Raw genomic sequence first — 20,179 nt, forward strand, 5'->3', positions numbered from 1 at the left:
GGGGATATAAAAGAAAGTGGAGAGAATGGAGGCACTGCTGCAGGCCTCCTCAACTCCTCTCCCCCCATCATTTCTTACACACTTACTAGCCACAACAAGCTCACAGAGTGCCTCTGAATTCCTTCACTGGTTCATCAAATTTGCCAGCCCCCTCGAGTTTTCAGCCTACTCCTAGATCCTTCTATACCCTTAATTCCTTTGTTTTTCCTGCAGGGCATGATCGGCTTTCTGTCTCCCCTCATTCTTTCCTGCTGTCCTGTAGCAGGCAGATGGAGAAGTTGATGATTACCCTTGCTAAGGCACCATTTGCAGCACTGAACAACAGAAGTACAGGAAAATGCATCTCTCAAAAATTTAAACCAAATCTTATTTTAAATCAAACCAAGCAGTCTGGCTTACCCGTCCAGTATATGTGCCATCTCCATTTCCAAAACTCTGTCCTGAAGGGCTTTCACCCTGTAGTCAGGTGATGTGGTACAGTTTAGCTTTCTAACTGGACTGGAAATTCATCCCTTCTTTCCAGAGAAAAAGAGCATACCAAATCATAAGTTAGTCCTTTGGCTAGTTCTGCTTTGATCCTCCTGGGTGGTGGTGTGGAAACACAGGAATGCTTCATTTTGTGTTTGGAAAACTTAATCTTCAACACCTAAGAAAAAACAGATACTAAGATTCAAGCCCACACCGCTTCTCTCATCCCACACTCGTCCCTGTTTTTCCGGCACTTCTAAAATACCACATTTCAATGCAGACCTCATAGGCTTTTTATTAAAAAAAACTTCCTTGCAATTTTTAGATTGATCTTTCCCAGGCACCCAATGGACTTTCCTTCTGCTGTTGTCAACTTCAGACTAAAAGACCCCTCAGCAAGTGAAAAAAATGCTGCCAGCTGTGCTTCCTCTATTTAAAATAAGGCTTCTTTTTTTTTTTTTTATTTCCCCTCCTATGGTCATGTTCCCTTTCCCACTGCGCTCCATCATTCTTCCAGGTTGCCATCAGTCACAGAATACCAGGCCAGTAAAGTTCTCAAAGAGACAAATCACAATATAATGTAATTAATTTTACTTCCAAACTATACTTGCTGAGACTTAAATTTACTGAGTTACTCAGATAAAGGTCGCCACTGGAATAAATATCAAAAGAAAAATTGTAGATGTTCCCTTTTAATTTAATCCCTTTGTTTATAGTTAATAGCTTTCTTGTACCTTCTTAGGTAATAATTCTATCCCCTTAGTGTCTTGACCTGTTAAATTAATGTAGCTGATGCTCATTTTGCAAACTCAGATTCAGTCAAGCTACAAATAGTACTTCTAATGCATACAGTAACTTTCTCCATCAGCATCTCCTTATCGTTAGGTACTCGTCTCTAAAGACCCTCTAAAATCTCAAATAGAATCTAATTATACAGTCTTTCTCCCCCATCTCTTGTAAAACATGGAAGTACGTAGTATTCTGACTCACTTTCCCTAGAAATTAGAAGAATGGTGTTCAGAAACAACTGAGAAATGCGTTGGATACGAGTTAGACTTTTGGGTAGTTAGATAGTTAAACTATAGAAATCTCAGTCTCCAAAGAAATAATTACTTATTGTGTGGATATTTGTTGTGTTTCGGCAGAAGGAAGAGGAAACAGAACTGGCAGTGATCTGTCTGCAGAAGTTTCTCCGAGGCAGAGCTATTCAGAACACGGTATTCTGTGTCTTCTTTTTTTATGTCTTTCTTCGGGATGATGGTGGGAATGATTGAAAGTGTGTTTGCAAGCTTTCTTCCACAGCGGTGATCAAGGGTAATGAGGTTTCTGCAGCATATCCTCCTGTATGTTATCTGGAGTCCTTCAAGGCTGAAGTCTTTGCTCTCCAGCCCAAATTTCTTACAGGAACTTCTAGGTTCCTATACGTCTATGAGTCTCTCCCTGTTCCTGCCATCCCCTACACTCAGTTATTTAATTAGATGCTTAATAGCAGAATTACTCAAATGGCAAATTCTAGGCTAGATCTGGACCAAGAGTACATTTTGCCTTGATTATGCCAAGATCCCAGGCACAAGAAACCTCCCACATCCCAGCAGGGCAGCTTGTATTTCATACCATCTTTCCAGTTTCCAGTGATGGTGAGCTGAATCTTAGATGAGGTTTGACTGAAGCATACCACCATGATTTCCAGCAAGTGCAGGACCTGTCATTCCGCTTTCAGTGGAACAGTAGTGGGTCTAGGTAAAAATTAATTGAGTAGCCATGCCTCATGGGCTTTATATTAAGCAAGTCTGTCACTTTTGATCAGACCAGTCCAGAAGGTTTGTTTTCATGCCTGCTGAGAATATAATTGGTATTCTCTCTTACACTAATTATTTAATGTTTGCAAAGTGTTCCCGTGGGGGACTCTGACCTGAGCGTTAGCAAACACTGCAGTACCGTGGAAGTGGCTTGAGGTGGAATCTAGACTTCCCAAGTCTTCTCCTGTTCTGTGGTGATCTATGAGAAGGGTATTTGGTGCCATTGGAAGACTGTTGACTTTCAAATCATGAAATGTTCCATCATTTTAGGAATCTCCTTCCAGCCACTACTAGATCAGAAATATATGACTCAGCTGGAGAGTGACATGAGCAGGGTTGAGTGATCCTTTGTTTCTGTTGGAAGTCTTGTTGGAAGAGAGGGGGAATGAAAATAAGAGGGTGGCAGGGAAGGGCTGGGCCATGTAACCCCGTAACAGGGACAGCAGCAATTTCAACAACCTCTCTACCAATTTATTGCTTTGAGCTGTTGCTGGACTCCCTCAAAATGAAGGACAGAGAACAACAGATGTTGAAGCAGGAGACTTTGAACTCTGGATTGAGGAAAATGGGCAATGCTTACTCTAGGAAGCTCTGCCATTGAGGCTGATATAACAGGATATCCAGAAGGCTGTTGCCCTTTTCACTTAAGTTGGTGTTGCTGTTCCGTGTTCTGGTGGTTTGAGTTCTGGGTAAAGCCAAACAGAATAATAATAATAACAGAATAATAATTAAAAAATTATTAAAAAAATAAAGTAGCATGGGATCATCTATACTCCACAACAGAAGGTCTCAGCTCTCATCTTGTATGCAGGAGGGTTTTAGACAAGCTTTACCTGACACCATAGCGTATGCCTAAATGCAGCTGCAAATTCATTACAGAGGACTAGGATTTGGAAACAGCTGACCTTGCACCTTGGAGAAGAAGGGTGTACTGTGCTGGCAAAAGATGTTGATCTATATTCTCCATTTAATAAGCTTGGTTGTTTAACTTGATTTTAAAGATGTTTGAAGGGAAGGAGAAGCGGCTAGAACTGATCCGAGAGCTGCGCACCACTCACGCACTCCAGGAGGATGGACAGCTGCTTTTGAAGGCAGAGGAGCAAATGACACAGGCTCTACAGCAGCAGCGTGACTTGCAAATGGACAAGGTTTGTCTGTGTAGGTGGGAAGGCTGGTTCACAACACTGTCCAGACTGGGAATTCTGTGCTTGCGGTACCACCAACACTCTCAAATTGAATTTCTTTATGTTTTCTATTATCTACAGCACAGAGGGCACCTCAAGTAATAAAAATGCTTTCCTATTGCAGGGCAAGCATTGAATGCCTGAGGGGCTAAAATTGCTCTGTCACTGCTCTGGGGCCTCTGGGGAATCTCAGAAACAGACTGAGGCGCCCTGACCACAGCTGCTACCCAGGCTGCACTTGCTTTGTTTGCAGACAGAGTGCTTATTTATATTTACAGGGCTTTGAGCAAACTGCACTGTCACATGAACCTCAGTTTTACCACATTTCAATCCATTTGACTGACGCTGTGACCTGGCATCACAATAAATGGTTGTCACTCTCATCTGTCAGATGTTTTACTGAATGTATGTTACCACTGTTGTTTCCCTGTTCCTTTTCTAGCAGGGCACCCTCTCAGGCTCCTTCTCAGGCATAAAACACCACAAAAGAAGCCAAAGCAGACTTACTGGGCTCGAGACTGCTGTGACCTTAGCAATGGTGTCACATTGTTATACTTGCCACTGTTATGGTGAGCAGAGAAATGTTGGGCTTTACCCTCTGCCAAGGATCTAGTGAGAGCTGGGCATGTGAATTCCCCTCCTATTTCTTTGCAGGGCCACAACCTTCCAGAGCAAAGTGAATTGAATGGCAGATGCTTTCCGAAATGGATCATAAAGAATTCTGCCCAGACTTCACTGCATCTCAGATACACAGTATCTCCCACAGTCCTGCAGATTTTCCTGCAGTTTTTACTACTCTCCTATTTTTTCAGTGACTAGCTGCGAGGCAATTCTGCAGGTTGCAGATTATGATAACAGCATCGGCTGGCCAGCTGGCCTGGTGGAGATGAAGCCAGACCACTGCTTCCTGCTGGGGGGGCAGCAACAAAATTTCCTCTCAGATCTCAGTAAAAATTGAACTGGGTGACTGTGTTTTACTGTTTATAATTTCCAGATGCTCCCTCATACACAGGCAGTCCAGGTATGGAATGCAGGAATATACAGAATTTTTCTACTGAGGGATTAAAAGAAAAATACAAGCATTAGGCATTAGGAACTTGAAATACTCTTTCCTTCTGGAAGCCGAGGTGAGAGTGAAGGAAGGATCAGTTCAGATACCATAACGACTTTCATAGAGAAGGAGAGAGAGCAAATGGTAAAGATGCTGGCTGACCTCTGATCTCAGGCTTTCCTTTTGGGAGAGCCACTATCCCCCTCTGCTGGTATCCACCTCCTCTGCTCTCATGTTTCTTTTTACTGTCTCTGAAGGCACACAGTCCAAGGCTCAGGTTTTCAAACACCTTGAACTTTAAAACTCTCTGGAATGCATGTGCAGGAGTTTTCTATGTGTGTGGCTATTTTACAAAGTCACCGATGGGTCACAGTTCTATAGGTTTTGGTGGTCACAGTTTTTTTGAGGTTTTTGACCTTTCCAGTATAAAAAGAGGCATTTTTCAAGAAATGCTTCCTGCAGAAAGAGGTCAGAAACTCCAGATAAAATGGTCAAAGCTGAGGGGTTGAAAACTTCCCACCTCATATATAACAGAAGTCTAAGACAAGAGTGTTCCTGGGTTGTTTTCCTCCACTTCACACCAGTTTTAGACACAGCACCTGGAGCAATAAAGAGGAAGCAGCACGTTAGTTCCATGTTATCCCTCCCTGTGGGGTGGTGCAGTTCCTGTAGTTTGGCCCTCCGTCTCAAACACACATGGGCTAGACGCTGTCACTTCTACATGCGTGCAACACTGACAATCTCACTTTCTTTAAAACACTGCATGAACAAATCGCACAGTAGTATAAGACAGCTGATCTATTACTACTTATCTGGGGTATTTCAGTTCCATTTTTAGTTTTATGTTCAGGTCTACTCTGTTATTGCCTGTTTATTCCAACAGAAACACAGCGTCCTAGCCAGTTCCTCCTGCCAAGGACTGCAGCTTCACAGTCCCTACTGGATATAATGAACTTACCATAGATCTTGTCCCTTTCCAAAATGCGATCGCACATACCCAACCCGTAAAACACGACGTGCTTGGAACAAGGAGTGAATGGCACAGTAACTCTGAACACCTGGGGTCCAGTCTCAGCTCTGTCACAGGCTTTCTGCTTATCCATTACCTGGAATTTTGAGTTCTTGTTTGCCCTTCTACAAACTCAATATAATTACTGTTGATTTTAATTTGTCAGCAGTTAGTAACTTGGACAGATTTAGGTAATATTGCAATGCCTAAAACTGTAGGGACTCATGGTTGTGGTATTATCTCAGCAAATTGAATCACTTTGGTTGCATTGTGAATGTCCAACCAAAGATGTACCGTTTCACTGAGGTGGCTTTAACTGTAATAAACATTTTGCACCCTTAGGAGAGAATAGAAATGTGGCTGTACTTGCAATTTCAGTTTCCTAAATCTTTACTTACGCTTCCTACTCATGGAGATCGAGGGTTTACTTTCCAAATGCTAGAAAGAAGCTTCCTTTGCAACTTTTGATCTTATTTTTCTGGTCTGGTCCAGCTAAGCTCAGCACAGAAGGACGGAGGGTATGCAGCTGAAGTCATTTCGTTGTCATTTTTATACCTCCCCGTTCTCGGTCTGGGCAGCAGAGTGTGCCCCATTAACAAGCAGCTGGCCTCAGCCACTGTTGTGGCTGTACTCACAAAAGCGGTTCCTAATACCTGGCGTACAGCGAGTGTAGTGCTTCATCTCCTCCCAGCCACCCAAGCACGGGGCTTCTTGTCCCAGTGTGACGGTACTGGGACCATTCCAGCCCTGGCTAGTTTTATCATCTTTTAGCCTCTTTATGCCATCAGAGCCTATATACAGGAACATTACATTATGCAGAATCCAGGCCCGCATATGTAAAACAAGAATGCAAAACTCCTAGGGTTATCCCATGGCTGGTCTGAGGGGATGCTGCAGAGCTGGTTCACATGCCTTTGGTAGTCCTGGGGCTTGGAGCAACATTCCTGCGGTTTGTAACGCAGTTCTTTGCATTTTTTTTTAAAGCTGTTATCAGTGGAAAAGCACTTGGCCAGGGAAGAAGGAAGGGTCCTGGCAAACATATTTGATTTCCTGTCCAAAGAGCTGGTGAGGCTGCAAGAAGAACGGAAGATTCATGCCTTTGTCATGCTGGCTGAGAGGCAGAGGCGGATGCGGGAAGCAGAGGAGAGCGGGCGTCGTCAGGTGGAAGAGAGGCGGCGGCGCGAAGAAGATGAGATTTTCAAACAGGCAAGAGAGGGAGACTGGGGGAACTGGGGGTGGTCTGTAGGAACTGCTTCCTAGTGGGAAGGTCCGGATGGAAGGGAGGTGCTTCAGCTCTGACTTTGGGGATGGCTAGTTTTAAAATCGAGGAGGAAGGCTTAGTGAAGAGAGGGTGATTCCCTCCTAAAAGAGTCATGCCCATTAAATTAAGGATGATCTGAATAGCCCTACAGACGGTCCTGCTGGGCATATCATGAATGGATGTAGGTTTCTAAATTTGCACAACAAAATTCTATGGAGAACAGATGTACCTAGATCATCTTTAGGAAGAATGTTTTGTCAGCATGTGGTCTGTCCTGTGGAACTATTAGGTGCTCTCCCAGGAAGGATGCTTTGAGCATCCTTTGAGCAAGGTTTTGGAAAGATTTTGCCCCCCAAAAGTGGACTGCAAATAACAAGAGGCACAAGAAATTATTTTCAAGTAGTGATACTGGGTAACATAACCTTGAAATCCAGAAACAAAAATCCTGAATTACCATATTCCGTAACTATTCTATAGTCCTGTTCCTATTCCCTAGCTCCTGACTGCATGAAGCATATTTCTCCCAGTTGAAAGAAATGAGTGGGAGCCTAATTGACTAAACCGATAATTTTCAAACTTTGTGGGAGGAGGCTAATACCACGAGAGTCTGGCATCATGTTTATTTTTCTTTTTAGCTTATCTTCTTACCTCTTCTTATCTCCTCTGAGTGGGAAGCAAGGAGGGTCCAAGTGCCATAAGCTTTTGCCCCTCAGACTAGCAGAAGGAAAACATCCATTTCTCTAATCTTTGCTCTACAACCATCATATGGAAACCAGTAATTTTATCTTGGTTTTATTCATGTTACTTTGACTGGCTTGATGGGACCTTTTCCTTTAGGATTTGCTTGAATAAAAGCTGAATAATTTACTGAAGTCAATACTGATGATTATTGTTTGGCAGTTGTTGCTCAGGGGACAGTGAGAACTGAGGACACAACTGCTGTTGCACTCACAGAACTAAGCTGCAGCAGAACTGGATCTGCCACTAGGTTTTCCTTCCACCACTGGTTCTTTCCTGCACTTGTTTCTGTTCAATTAGCTCTCAGAAAGAGTTATTAGAAAATAAATTTTTACAAGTGATTCTTCCCAAAAAGCACCTCTGAAACCAAATCTTAGGCTAGCCTGCCTGAAATTAAGTCTGGTGAAAATCTGGTTTTCTTGGTTCTTTGGAAATCTGCTTCCACCACACTCCTGGCACAGCAATAGGCAGAGGAACAGTATCTTGGTGTTTTGTTCCAGGTGGTGAAAGTGCACCAGAGCACTATTGACTCCTACTTGGAAGACATTATCCTGAGTAGCTTGGAGAACGCGGCTGAAGAACAAGCCAGGGAAGAGATTCAGAGAATGGCTGTAGAAATCAATGACATTGCTTATGAAATGGAAAGTCGGTACGTTATTAAACGGCACATTTAGAGGCTGTTTACAGCAGTTTAGAACCTGCCTGACGTTCTACACCTGTGGTTAGATTACGTGTATAATCTAAGACATGGGAAGAGCAGAACAATACTGTTCATGATCGCTTCATTAGTGTGACTGCTGTATGGGAACCACACTGTTACTACCTGGAACACACATATAAATCTATCTGAGCCTTATTTCTATACAGCATGTGCCAGATTCCCTTTGCAAATCACTTGTGGGATCTGTGAATCACCCTTTTTAGACCTCTCCATGCCAATGTGATGCTGTGACTGAGCTTTAAGTGAATCTGGGAACTGCCTAAAGCAATACCCATTCATACTGGTCTTTTCATTTATTTATACTGCTACAGAAAATCCGTTTGAAAGAGATGCTAAAAGATACAGCTATACAGCGGCCTTTCATTCTGGGGTGGCTGTTCTTTAAGAAACTGCCAATTTCCATGGGGGTCAGGCATATTGATGGCTGCCTGACAAGGCACTTTGAGTAGAGTAAGCTGTTGAGAACACCACAGTCTTGTGTTTGGCTGGGGCCTCAGCAGTGGATACTTTTTAGGACCTGCCAAACCTCCAGTTCAGTTTCTATGCTCTTTTTTTTTTTGGAATTGAGCCATAAAAATCCCAATGACACAGTGACTCTCCTATGGTACAGCAGCTGTGTATTTTGTAACTAGATGAATACAACCAGAATGTTGAAATCCTTGGGGAGAATGAAGCGTAGATAATGCATGCAGCCCCTGGGCCAATTGGGAACCCACCAAACACTGGCATGGAACAGAGCATGGGGACCAGCCAAATGCAGAGTCACAAAAGGGAAGAATTTAGCAAACTCAGCAATGGGCCGAAGACTAAGTTCACAAAGATGCAAATCCGCAGTGGTATCTGCGTGTCTAACTCAGTTTGTCATCAGTGAGAACTGGGCTCCTAAATACATTTAAGGATAAGGAGTCTTCTCCCTGGAAATACTGCTTTCCAACGCGGTATTGAACACATTGGCAGGGCAGTGCAAAGAGGAATAGTCACACTGTCACCTGTTTGTAGGATAGAGAGAGACCCGGCTGACAGTTACTGCCAAGACAATACTCTCCCTGGAAAACGGCGAGAATATTTACAAGGGAGTCTTGTGTTTGCAGAGGTGATCTGGAAAGATGATTAAAATACTAATACCATTCTGCATCTGTCCTGTAGTCGAACTCACCTACAGTCAGAAGAGATTGTAGCAGAGCTGGTATATGATTTCCTGATTCCAGAAGCTGAGAAAATGTCTGTCAGAGAAAAAGGTAAGGAGTCCAGTAACTACTCTCTTCATGAACTTGTTCACCTTCCTTACTTTAGCTCACTGAAAGTAAAGATGCAAGGCCAAGAGTTGTCTCAGGTCTCCGAGATTCTTCTTTTGCACTCTGCAGGTAGATGGTTAAGCCCTTTGACCCTTTTCCACCAATTTCTCATGAGCTTTAGTCTTTTAAAATGGTGGCCTGAATTCAGAGCTGATGTAAGGTTTAGACTGTGCTTTTGCCAAGAAAGGTTGGACCAGGGGATCCTTGAGGTCCCTTCCAACCTGATATTTCTATGATTCCATGATAAATGTGGTGTATCTGCAACAATAAAACTACATGAAAAGAAGCAGCCCATTGCACCTTCAAAAACAAGCTGGAAAAAGTCTTTAAGCAGCATGGCTGTGAATTGCCTATTATATGGCAATTTCTAAAAACTGTTGAAGTCTTTAACGGGCAGATTACTTAAATATATGCCATAGGTGGAAGGAAGAGCATATACTTTTCCCCTTGCACCTCACACAATTGGTCATGAGCTAGAAACAAATAAAAGGTTTTAGAATTGGCTGTAGTGGCATCATATTTTATGTAGATAATCTTGCAGTTGTAAAGGATGCTTCTGATCAGCCAAAATGGAATAGTATCTGTCAAAATACAGAGGGGAAGGCCCTGGAAATCTGTGTATTACACTAAGTGTCCTGAATATGGCAGTTCTTAACTGGAATCTTTCCACTGACCAGCATACTCAGAAGACTGTGACTAAACCAGTCACCCATAGAAAGTGGATACAGGGCACGAAACACGCTTGTATCACAGTGGAGTCTGAAGTGGTCCTTGCCGCAGTGTACTTCTCTGACTTGAGAGCAAAGGCACTTGCTTCATCGCCTTTTCTGCCGCTTTATGAATGAGAACACACACCCTGCAAACAGATTTTGTGGTCTCTGAATTGTGCAAATATTTTCTTCCTAGTCCATGTATTTGTCACAACAACAGTATCTATTCAGCAGTTGGTTAATTCTCCTGAAGCTTCTACCAGCTCCCTCCTTTAGCCCTGCTTCTGCAGGCCTCCCAAAGCAGGTGATGTAATTTTAGTCAACGAAGCCTGCAGCTCAGGCACTAACACACACGGGTTAGCCTGCCTGTGAAAGGAGAACAGAAAGAGAAGCCCTGGGGAGATGACTTAGGATTCTGGACATACAGAGGTACCGTCAAGGAAGAAAATATATACTGGGCTTAAATGCAACAGCAGCCAATGAACAAAGAAGCACTCCCAAGCAACAGAGGAAAAAAAAAATCTTCAAAATCAGTGAGCTACAGTGGGTTTGCCTGGAAAGCAGAGCTAGACCCAGACAAAAATTGAAGTGGATGCTGGTGGAAGAGCTAAAACAAGACATGAGAAAGTACAAGAGCTTCTTCAAATGTGATCAGATGAGATTTGCCACAATAGTCTTGTGACAGGAGACATCAAATGTCAGGAAGAGACCTGGCTCATACTCTGTTCTGCTATTGCTCCATGGGTTGGAGGGGACTCCGTACACTTAGATAGCTGAATTCTACCAAACGTATGCCCTGATGAACACACCCTGCTGTAAAATACCTTCAGGGAACCAGAATCAGTAACTATTCCATGTAAATCCAAAGGAAATAGTATCAAAGAATGGCATTAGAATTTATGAGCAGATCAATGTATTGTGTTTCTGTGGCAGCTTTTAAAGTTTTCCCTGTAGTGAGCCACATTATTCATTACAAAACTGTGTTTTAGCAACCTGGCACATGCCTGAGCATACATTCTCCTTGAAACTAGCAGGGACTGATCTGAGAGCATAGTTGTCTGGCCTGCCAGAGGAGCAAATCCATTTGTACAACAAGGTTTTGAGGGCCTGCAAGTTCAGTCTTTGCCTGCACTTTAGCTTGCCTTTAAATATCTCTACTTTGCCATTACCTAGTCTTTTCTTCTATTTTTTTTTTCTCCTCTTTTTGTCACATTCCTTTGCATAAAAGCAGGGGTTATCCAGTACTGGCTTATCCTGAAACCCCTCTGCACCTCACTTCTGAGCCCTCCATCTTTGGAAGTAGAAGTCAATGTACTGATACAAAAAATCTTGCTTTTAAAAGGACAATCAATTTGAATCAGTTTTAAAAGGACTTACCAATCTGAGCCCACCTTCTTTCAGATGGAATTCACTGTGCATGAAGGAAGGGCAAGCAGCAATACCAGGGGAGTGTTCCCGGTATAGTTCATGTAGTTCATGCATTCGCGTCTGAAGCCAAAATGCCTTGGGTAGAGAAAGCTTTCCTGGGAACTGAGAGCTGGCTGGTGAAGGTCAGCTTTTCAAACGCAAGTGAGATGGGTGCAGTTGCATCCATTGTCGCCAAAATGGACCCCTGAGATGGATAAACATAAACAGGATGGGTTAGTAACGTTGAGTGACTGAGTCAGTGACAGCATGCAGAACTGTATGACAACACGCAAGACACCAGTGGTTCAGACTCGCGGTTAAGTACAGCTCAGCCTTACGACGTAAACAGACCAAACCAACAACAAAGTCTGGGACTTTTGTGGGGAAGTGACACGGTGAGAGCCACAGCTTGTTCCTGCAACGTTCCCCACAACCTGCTTACAAGCATGCAGTATTTCAGTCCCTGTGATTGATTACCAGCATCTGAAGTCTAGAGAGAGAAAGAGGGAACAAAGAATAGCGAAGAGCAATGAAGATAATTGCAGGGTGAGTGCTCTGGCTTGGGCAATTATTTCCCAAGAGGTAGGCTGCAAATATATACAAACGAGGTTGGATGAAAGCTGTAAACCACAGTAACGCACGATCCTACAGTGGCAGAAGGGAGATGGTGAGGTAGGTGACCTAGTGTGCCTGTACTGTCTCCGCGTCTTGCTTTGAACTCGGGAAGGGTTTCTCAGTGCAGGCAAAACCGTAACGCAGGAGAGGGCAGTTTTCAGCTCCAGTCTTCCAGAGGCCTGCTGCAATTATCAGACACTGAAGAAGTTATTTTAAAGCCTGATAACATATCCTGGGCAGTTATGCCCTAATCTGGAAAGGAATACATTTTGGTTGTGCTTCCCTCTGTGGGGGCTAGTCTTCAAAGTGAAATGCAAAGTTGGTTGCTGCTATTAGGTGGCAGTAGAACGCTTTCAGCCCAAGTTAGAAGGGCGTGATTTTTTTTTTTTCCCAGAGATAGGCTTTTCCACCGCTGCAAGAAGGCTAAAAGCTGTCCCTCCCTTCTCCCCTACGGACAACACTTTGCTGTACATTTCCAAGTAAAAAAGCCTTACCTCTTTTTACGCACAGTGAGGCAGTCCCAAAGAAAGCACATCTGTGCTGCTCATCAGCTCATCCACAGAGGCACCGAGAGGGTAGTGGCTGATCTGGCACTACGCGGGGAGACATCTGCCAGCACGATAAAGGGAGATCCTCCTGCTGGGACAGCGAGCGCTGCTTTGAACGGGACAGCCGCTGGACCCAGCGCAGCTGACAGCACTGGCTCTGCCGCAGTTGTACCCGAACTGGCTGAACTTCGGTGTGAAGAAAGCCCAGGAGAGGCAGCAGTGAACCCTTGTGATGGATCAGACAAGGATCCCACAGCCTTCTAGGGACAGAAGATGAGCCAGGTGAGTTTCCCTGCCCCCCTGTGATTTCAGCCGGGAGCACGGTGAAAGAGAAGGAAACACATTATATTTACTTCTTTCCAGGGCCCCCAAAATGGAAAATCCTCTGTCTCCCTTGTGCTGTCCCTCCCACTGCCTGCCAGCAATGTTGTCCTGGAACCACTGTGGATACAATTCAGTGTGGCAGCCCCAGTCCCTTCACCCTTTCCCCAACTAGCTTTGGACCTCATTAGCTAATTCTCCTCTTCTAATTATAAAGAGAAGCTTGAATGAGAAAGCAGTGTTAGCATTCCTTGACTTTCTCCCTGGCGTGAACCAATAAAGATCTGCACCTGGGCGTTTGGTCTGTTTCCTTGGATGAGTAACATTAAATGGAAAAATATTCCAGTGAGCAATTTTGAGTTGAGACCATACACAATTTCTTTTCTCAAGTGTGTCCCACTGATTTCCTTAGTGGAGTAAAGCAGAGTGGCTCCCTGCATTAGCCCTGCTATTAATAAAGCATTGAAGCTGAATGAAAACAGTCAGATCTTGCATCATCTTTTCACATAATCAGTTCTTGCATAAAGAAAAGGTGCCCTTGACCTCAGCAGAGTGGTTCCTGCCAACCAGGCAGTGTGTGGCACTCCTAACTGAGGCTAGGTGATAGCAGAATGACATGGCAAGGGCTGATGTAGCTTGTGCAGAGAACCCATTAGCCAGTGCCTATGGCTTTTCCAGAAATGTTACTCTTTGGGCTGACCTCTTCTTGCTTTTTGTCATCCCAAAGGAGAACAATTCTGGAAATAATCTTATTTTTCTTAGAACAGTATTAGTCACTCTGGCTTTCCAGCTCTGGAGGGCTGTGCAGAAGGGATGCGGGCTTTGCCTTGGTTGCAGGCATGGGGGTGCTTCTGCTCAGGGTGTCAGAAATCAGCCGGCTGCAGACAGGCGCGGCGCATCTGATCAGGGAGCTGTCAGGGACTTGCTCAGCTCTCCAGCACTCACCTGTCAAAATCCCTGAGGTCTGCGCGATTAGCATCTGAGAGGTACATTCACACTGATACCAACATCAAACCTACCAGTTTTTGGAGGAGCAGGCAGAGCCACCCCACCCCACCCAAAGTGCTTACTCATTGATGGCTACAACTTGTGCTACAACTAGCAGTATTAGCTGTCAGTGCTAACGTGGTAATGGGCTGATCCCTGCGTACCTGCGTCATTTCTCTGTAAGTGACAGCCTGTTCTTTGTGCTGGGTCTGTAAAGCCTGAGGTGTGGGCCAGCTAACTAGTCCTGAACATAGCGCCGCTCCTTCAAAACACAAACCAGCAGCTGGTCAAAAATTCAGGTTCATTAGTGCATTCCTGGAAAAAAATTGCATCAGGTTTGTGTTTTGTGGATTGGGCTGGGGGGAGAAGGGTGGTGGCAGGGAGGAGAGCGAGAGGAGAGGGAAGAAGTCGGAATACCACCCTATCCCGCTGAGCTGTGGTAAGAACTGGAGAGAGGAAACTGGGAGCTGCACCGAGAAGCCACTGGTGATCTCCAGGTCACTGAATCAGGGGCACCAGGTGACTGGTGGGGTAGGCAGCCTCTGTAGGTACTGCAAAATCTGGCAGGGGTCAGAGACGGGTGATGAATTTTGGTTAGGACTCTGTGAGGATGATCCCGTCAGGGCTTGGGGATTTGGGAAAATTCTTGTAGCGTGCATAGCTAGTCAGCGAAAGGGAAGGTGGCAAATGCAAACATACAGAAAGGAACACTCCACAGTGTGGGAGGAAAAGCTGTGCAGGGATGGGCTCTTTTGCCTCAGGCCACCTTGGACAAATTTAGCCTGGTTGAAAGAGGGGGGATAACATGAATCACAAGATCCAATGTAATAAGAGCGACATGGAAGACTTGGTGCAGCAGAACAAGGAAGACCGATCTGTTGAGACATTTACTGTATTTCTGAGATGGCATGTCGAAATAAACATTCTCCGTGGGGCTTGTTGTACAATATGATGTGGGTTTTAAAAGATAAGTATTCAAACAGGTGTGAAATGGACGCAGGTCACAGTGCTCTGGTCTTCTGCAAGAATACCGCCCTCTGCACGACAAGGAGGGGGCAGGGGACTCCAGATGCTATGCACAGGCTGAGCTATAAATGTCTTGGCTTCTGTTATGATTTAAGGGACACTGTCAGGGTAAAGCCGTCTTCTCCACGTGACATTGCCTAGCATGTAAACTGAAGGCCATGGCAGGATTCCTGCAGGAAATTCTGCTCTAGGAACTGCCTTCAGTTGTCATGTGTGGGTTTTTTTTTTCAAGCTTTGCAGAATGTGCTTTGAGAAAACGAGCACAGTGAGAGGGAATTGGGATCATAAATCAACAGCACAAGAATGCATCATTCCCTCTCCTAGCAGGAGCCAGAACAACCCTGGGGAGGAGCCCGTACCCGAAACAAACACAGCAGATGCCTCCAGGGCTGCACCAATGCAGTGGAAACGCTGGTGAAATTCTGCTCACTCTGCTCGTCCTGCTTCTTTCACCAGCTGCCGGCTGGGAGGGAGCGTGGCTGTCCGCACTGCCGGCCTCTGCATCCTGACAGCTGGTGGAGACCGAAGTGACCGAGCCTCTGGGGTCACTGCGCTGCGAGGATGGAGAGGAATCGGGCTGAATGAAGGCAAATAGTCTCGGGTCTTCCCTGCTGGTACAGCCCCTGCGGTGCGGAAGGAGGAAGCCCTGCTGTGGTAACTACAGTTGAGACCAGCAAAAAGGACTTTCGGTGGGACAACTGCAAGCCCGTGCACCTTTGTCCCTGGACACTTACTGTACCTACGTGGGTTTTGCCAGCGGAAAACCACCACAAACCCATGCTTTCCCATCTCTTCTGCCAAAGTTGCTGCTGCAGACCTGGCTGTGGTGCTGGTAAAAGAGTTCCTGCCACTTCTGAGCGCTGCTGTTTGCTCTGCTCCTGGTCCTGCAAGCGCACAGGACCCACCTGCTACTTTGGTGGGCTCCATTCTGCCCTCACACAGCTTTGGGGGGGGGATAACCCTACGAGTATGGTCCTGGCATGCCAAAAGCCTTTAACAAGTTCCAGCTGCACTGACACTAACCACCTCCTCCCAGTCCTGTCTCCCTGCTGCCACCAACACCCTGCTCGTGCCGCTTTTCCTCCATTTTTCTGTAGGTCAGTATATTCCCAGCACCCACCAGCCTCCCTCACCTCGGTGCCCTCCAGAGTCAGGCCCGGGCTCAGAAGAGGAGCCGTCGTTTCGCGTGCGTGCCCTCCGCCCCACCAGAGGGGCAGGAAATGTTTTGAACATCTGCCAAAACTGCCAACTCCCCGAGACGCAACGTGTACACCCAGACTAGTAAATTCTATTTGCCTGGGACTGCTCTGGCCTGAGGCCCCCACCTCTCGCCACAGCCACAGCTGGGAGCAGAACTGGCAGGGAAAGCATCTCAACAGATACTGTTTGCACAAGAGAGAAAACCCCAGCCGGCGGACGGAAAGGGTGTACGCTGAAAACGGGGGAGGAGAGGCAGCTCTGGCTCTCTGCTCCGATCCTATCAGCCCTTTTGTTCTCCCTTTATTCCCACATGCTGCATCAACCCCACGCACCTCTTCCTCCGCCTCCCGTGGCTGCAGCCCAGGGTACTTCTCTTGGCCTGCTCCCGCGTGCCAGAGCCCAGTCCTTCAGGTAGCACTCGAGGTGTCCTGCTCCCGCTTCCCTCCTGGGCTGCTCACCTGTACCCAGAGCCCTCCCCGGGCAGCCTGGCTGTGGCCACCATCCCCACAGACCTGAGAGCTGTGCCTGCCCCTGCAAACACTCGCCCTTGTGGCTGGCCGCTAGCCTACGGCTGGTTGGACCTGTTGCCATGCCCAGCCCTCCGGGATTTATCACATCTAGTTCCGCCGGTGGGGAGCTGTCACAGGAGCCTGCATGCCTTGCCCATCGGGGAGCTCCCCGGTCAGTGCTGGGATGTTCATCCTCCTCCCTGGGGGTGCGATGCTACCTGCAGTGCACGTTGCGGTGAGCTAATTGCAGCTGTGCAGCAAGGACCTGGTGCCATTGCTCTTGGTGACATCAGCGCTGAGCGTGACCACCACCAGTGCTCTGAATACAGATGCAGCAAGAAGCCTGGAATATTTAACCAGTGCTCTTACGTAGCCCCTAAACCGAGAGCGCTAAACCTTCCCCTAAGTGCCCTTCTCAGCCAGCATCTTCTCACGCACCATTTTACATCGCTGCATTTGGAAAGCAGCCGCTCCCACCAGCGTTACGGAGGCTGAAAAGCTGCATTTGCTCCTCTCTCCTCATGTTGCTGCAGGATTGTTCCTAAGGATGAATGTCCCTTTTGTTTATTACTGAGCCAGCAACAGCCAGCCCTTCCCCTTAAAGCCTCTTGCAACCACCGCGTTGGTTCCTTACCTACTGAAGCCTTTCTCCACCTGCCCACGTAATTTTTCCACCTCCAGCCAACTGCAAACCATTTTTCATTGCTGCACAGGCCCCAGACTCGTTGTCTCCAGCAGAAACAGCTTCCACTGACCAAACCGTTGCTAGGCCTGCTGCCGCGAAACAGGAATCTTGGAAGAGGAATGAGGTGTAACTGGGATGGTCCGAAGACTCCCCAGCTGGGTAGTCCCCTTTGTGTGCCGAGACTGCTAATAAACGGCAGCATCCCAAACACCACCGATAATCTCCTTGAGCAAAATACCCTCAGACAACCTGGGTTTTGCCAGCATCGGTCTCCCGAGCACTCCTGCCTGGCAAAGGACTTGGTTACAGGAACGAGCTGCAGAAGGGAGGAGGAGGCCATGCCAGCTCTTTTGCTGTAGGAAACACGGAATCAAAGGATCATTCAGGTTGGAAAGGACCTTGAAGATTATAGAGTCCAACTGGTAACCCAGGACTGCTGCCAAGTCCACCACTACACCATGTCCCTAAGCGCCACGTCTACCTGCCTTTTGAACACCTCTGGGGATGGTGACACATCCACCTCCCTGGGCAGCCTGGGCAGTGCTTGTCCACCTTTTCAGTGAAGAAATTTTTACTAATGTGCAACCTAAGCTTCCCCTGGCGCAACCTGAGGCCGTTCCCTCTCATCCCATTGCTTGTTACTTGCGAGAAGAGACTGACCCCCACCTGCTTACAGCCCCCGTCAGAGAGCATACGCTAGGTGACGGGCTGGCGAGAGGAGGAGGAGCACCTCTTGCTTCCTCTCCAGCTCTCCTGCCGTTCCCACAACACATCTGCCCCCACCTCTCCCCACAGCCCCGGCCGCCCTCCGACAGCTCCTGTCCCGGTGGCGGGCGCCTGCCCCCACCAGCGCTCACGGAAAGCACAGGGTGGTCGAGCAGCGAGCTACGATGAACAGTCCTGTTAATTCCTGGATTCCACCAGTTTTAAAAAACTTTGCTTAGGGGAAAAAAGAAAATCAACCAAATCACCAACCCACCCCCCTGCACCTGGCTACTTTGCAACCCATCACAGACGCAGACCGAGGGCCCTGCCCCCCTGGGGCTGCTTTGCTGGGCAGGGGCTGTGCTCTGCCCGGCAGCTCTGCCCGGGCAACGAGCTTTTGTTTTCCTGCGGCCACATTTGCTCGCTCGGCGGCAAGCGAGGGGCTCTGCAAACCGCCCTGGCCGTGGGCAGGCTGCCCGGCTCCGGCTCCGCTGCCCGGCTCACAAGTGCTCGGCTGCACCCACTCGCGAGCTTCCACACGGGACGAGGCTGTTCATTCCCCACTTACCTGGTCCTGCGGGACCCAGCCTTGCCTCCGGAGAGAGCGAGCAGAGGTGGGTGATGCAGAGAGTGGGAAACCCCAGAAAGAGGAAGTTCAACTCCACCGACCGCATGGGACACCCACCCGGCCACACGCAGACTCTGGGGGCAGTAGGAGATACGTGGATACGCGTGATGTACGTGGTATACGCAGAAGAAACCACCTGTGCCAGGACATTAGGCGCGAGCTGGGCGCCCAGCAGGATCCGGGACCGCATTCCTACATCGACCGAAGGCGGGTGTTTGCTGTGAAAGTCCAGCTGTCCCTCACGGCCCTGGCCACCGTCACCCGCCCCCTCTCCTGTGAGAAGAACCAGCAGGAGCTCGTTTGGGAGACCGGTCTCTGCTCCAGAGCCCCAGCACTGTGCGACATTCACGGCAAGACGCCAGCCTGGGTTTCCTGCTGTGCCCCGTGGGTGCTGCTGCCTAACGCTTCCCTCTCCCAGCGGGGCCTGGCTCTCGGGTCAGGTGCCCGCAGCCTTTGGGCACGGCCGGTTTAGTAAGGCCAGCGAGGACGGAGCACCCTGCCCGCACCGGGAACGCCGCCCCACGGCTGGCGACAGGACAACCCAGCCAAGCCCTGCCCGGAGCCAGGGAAGGGGGGGAGGTTCAGGCCGGCTGGTGAGGCTGCGCCAGCTGCTGGGCTCGTCGCCTCCAAACAACTGGCCTCGGTGCCTCAGCAATGAACCGCGGTGCTCCTGCTCTCCCCGCCGCGCTTTGTGGTGGGTGTGCTTCCCTCCTCCCGCGCGGCGCTTGGTCTCCCATGGAAAGTGACTCGGACCGAAAGCTGCCACCTTCCAGATAACGTACGGTGCCAGTAGCCTTGACGCTGACTTTTAATTCCAACCCAGATGGCTGGAAGTTTGTTCGATAAAGACAAAGGACCTCAGCGGAGCAGACTTTCGTACCACACTCAGCTCAGTACCGCTTTGCGTTTAGATTAGCATTTTAAATCATTCAAAGCTGTCAATGACCAAGCTAAGTGGGTTTGAACCTGGGTTACAGACAGGTCTGGGGAGATATTTCCACATGAGGAACAGTGACAGAACGACTGTTCCCTGGAGGGCTGTGCGGGGACTGGCTCTTGATGCTAAGGTGTTTCATTGTATCTTTTAAAAGGGTGATTGGGGTGAATCTATGGAAGTCCCATCGATAACGTCTGCAGGAGTTATGATGGGAGGGAGTGATGGAAAAACTGGACACCTGCAGCCTCCATACAGAAGGGCAAATGCAACCCTCAGGCCAGGAGACAGAGGCACCAGCTGCAAGATGCTCTCTGGTGCCTTTATTTGACACCAGGGCTGTAGGAAACCTCTGGCTGGCTTTGGTACCCACTGCTT

General features: G+C 47.7%; 1 protein-coding gene across 3 annotated transcripts in view; it reads left to right on the plus strand.

The window, feature by feature from the left end:
- The window catches only part of CFAP91 (cilia and flagella associated protein 91), a 32,197-nt gene extending 18,593 nt beyond the window's left edge, over positions 1-13,604 (plus strand). The window contains exons 12-18 of one of the 3 annotated variants that reach the window (XM_055808403.1): positions 1,614-1,685; positions 3,269-3,415; positions 6,496-6,717; positions 8,011-8,159; positions 9,378-9,469; positions 12,769-13,088; positions 13,170-13,604. In XM_055808403.1, the coding sequence (XP_055664378.1) occupies positions 1,614-1,685; positions 3,269-3,415; positions 6,496-6,717; positions 8,011-8,159; positions 9,378-9,469; positions 12,769-13,070 (984 nt within the window). In that variant the 3' untranslated portion in view covers positions 13,071-13,088; positions 13,170-13,604. The remainder of the gene's footprint in view (positions 1-1,613; positions 1,686-3,268; positions 3,416-6,495; positions 6,718-8,010; positions 8,160-9,377; positions 9,470-12,768; positions 13,089-13,169) is intronic. The other 2 variants (XM_027777833.2, XM_005231116.4) reach the window with 2 other exon arrangements.
- The last annotated feature ends 6,575 nt before the right edge of the window (positions 13,605-20,179 follow it).

Source organism: Falco peregrinus, chromosome 6 (genome assembly GCF_023634155.1).
Source record: "Falco peregrinus isolate bFalPer1 chromosome 6, bFalPer1.pri, whole genome shotgun sequence".
NCBI lineage: Eukaryota > Metazoa > Chordata > Aves > Falconiformes > Falconidae > Falco > Falco peregrinus.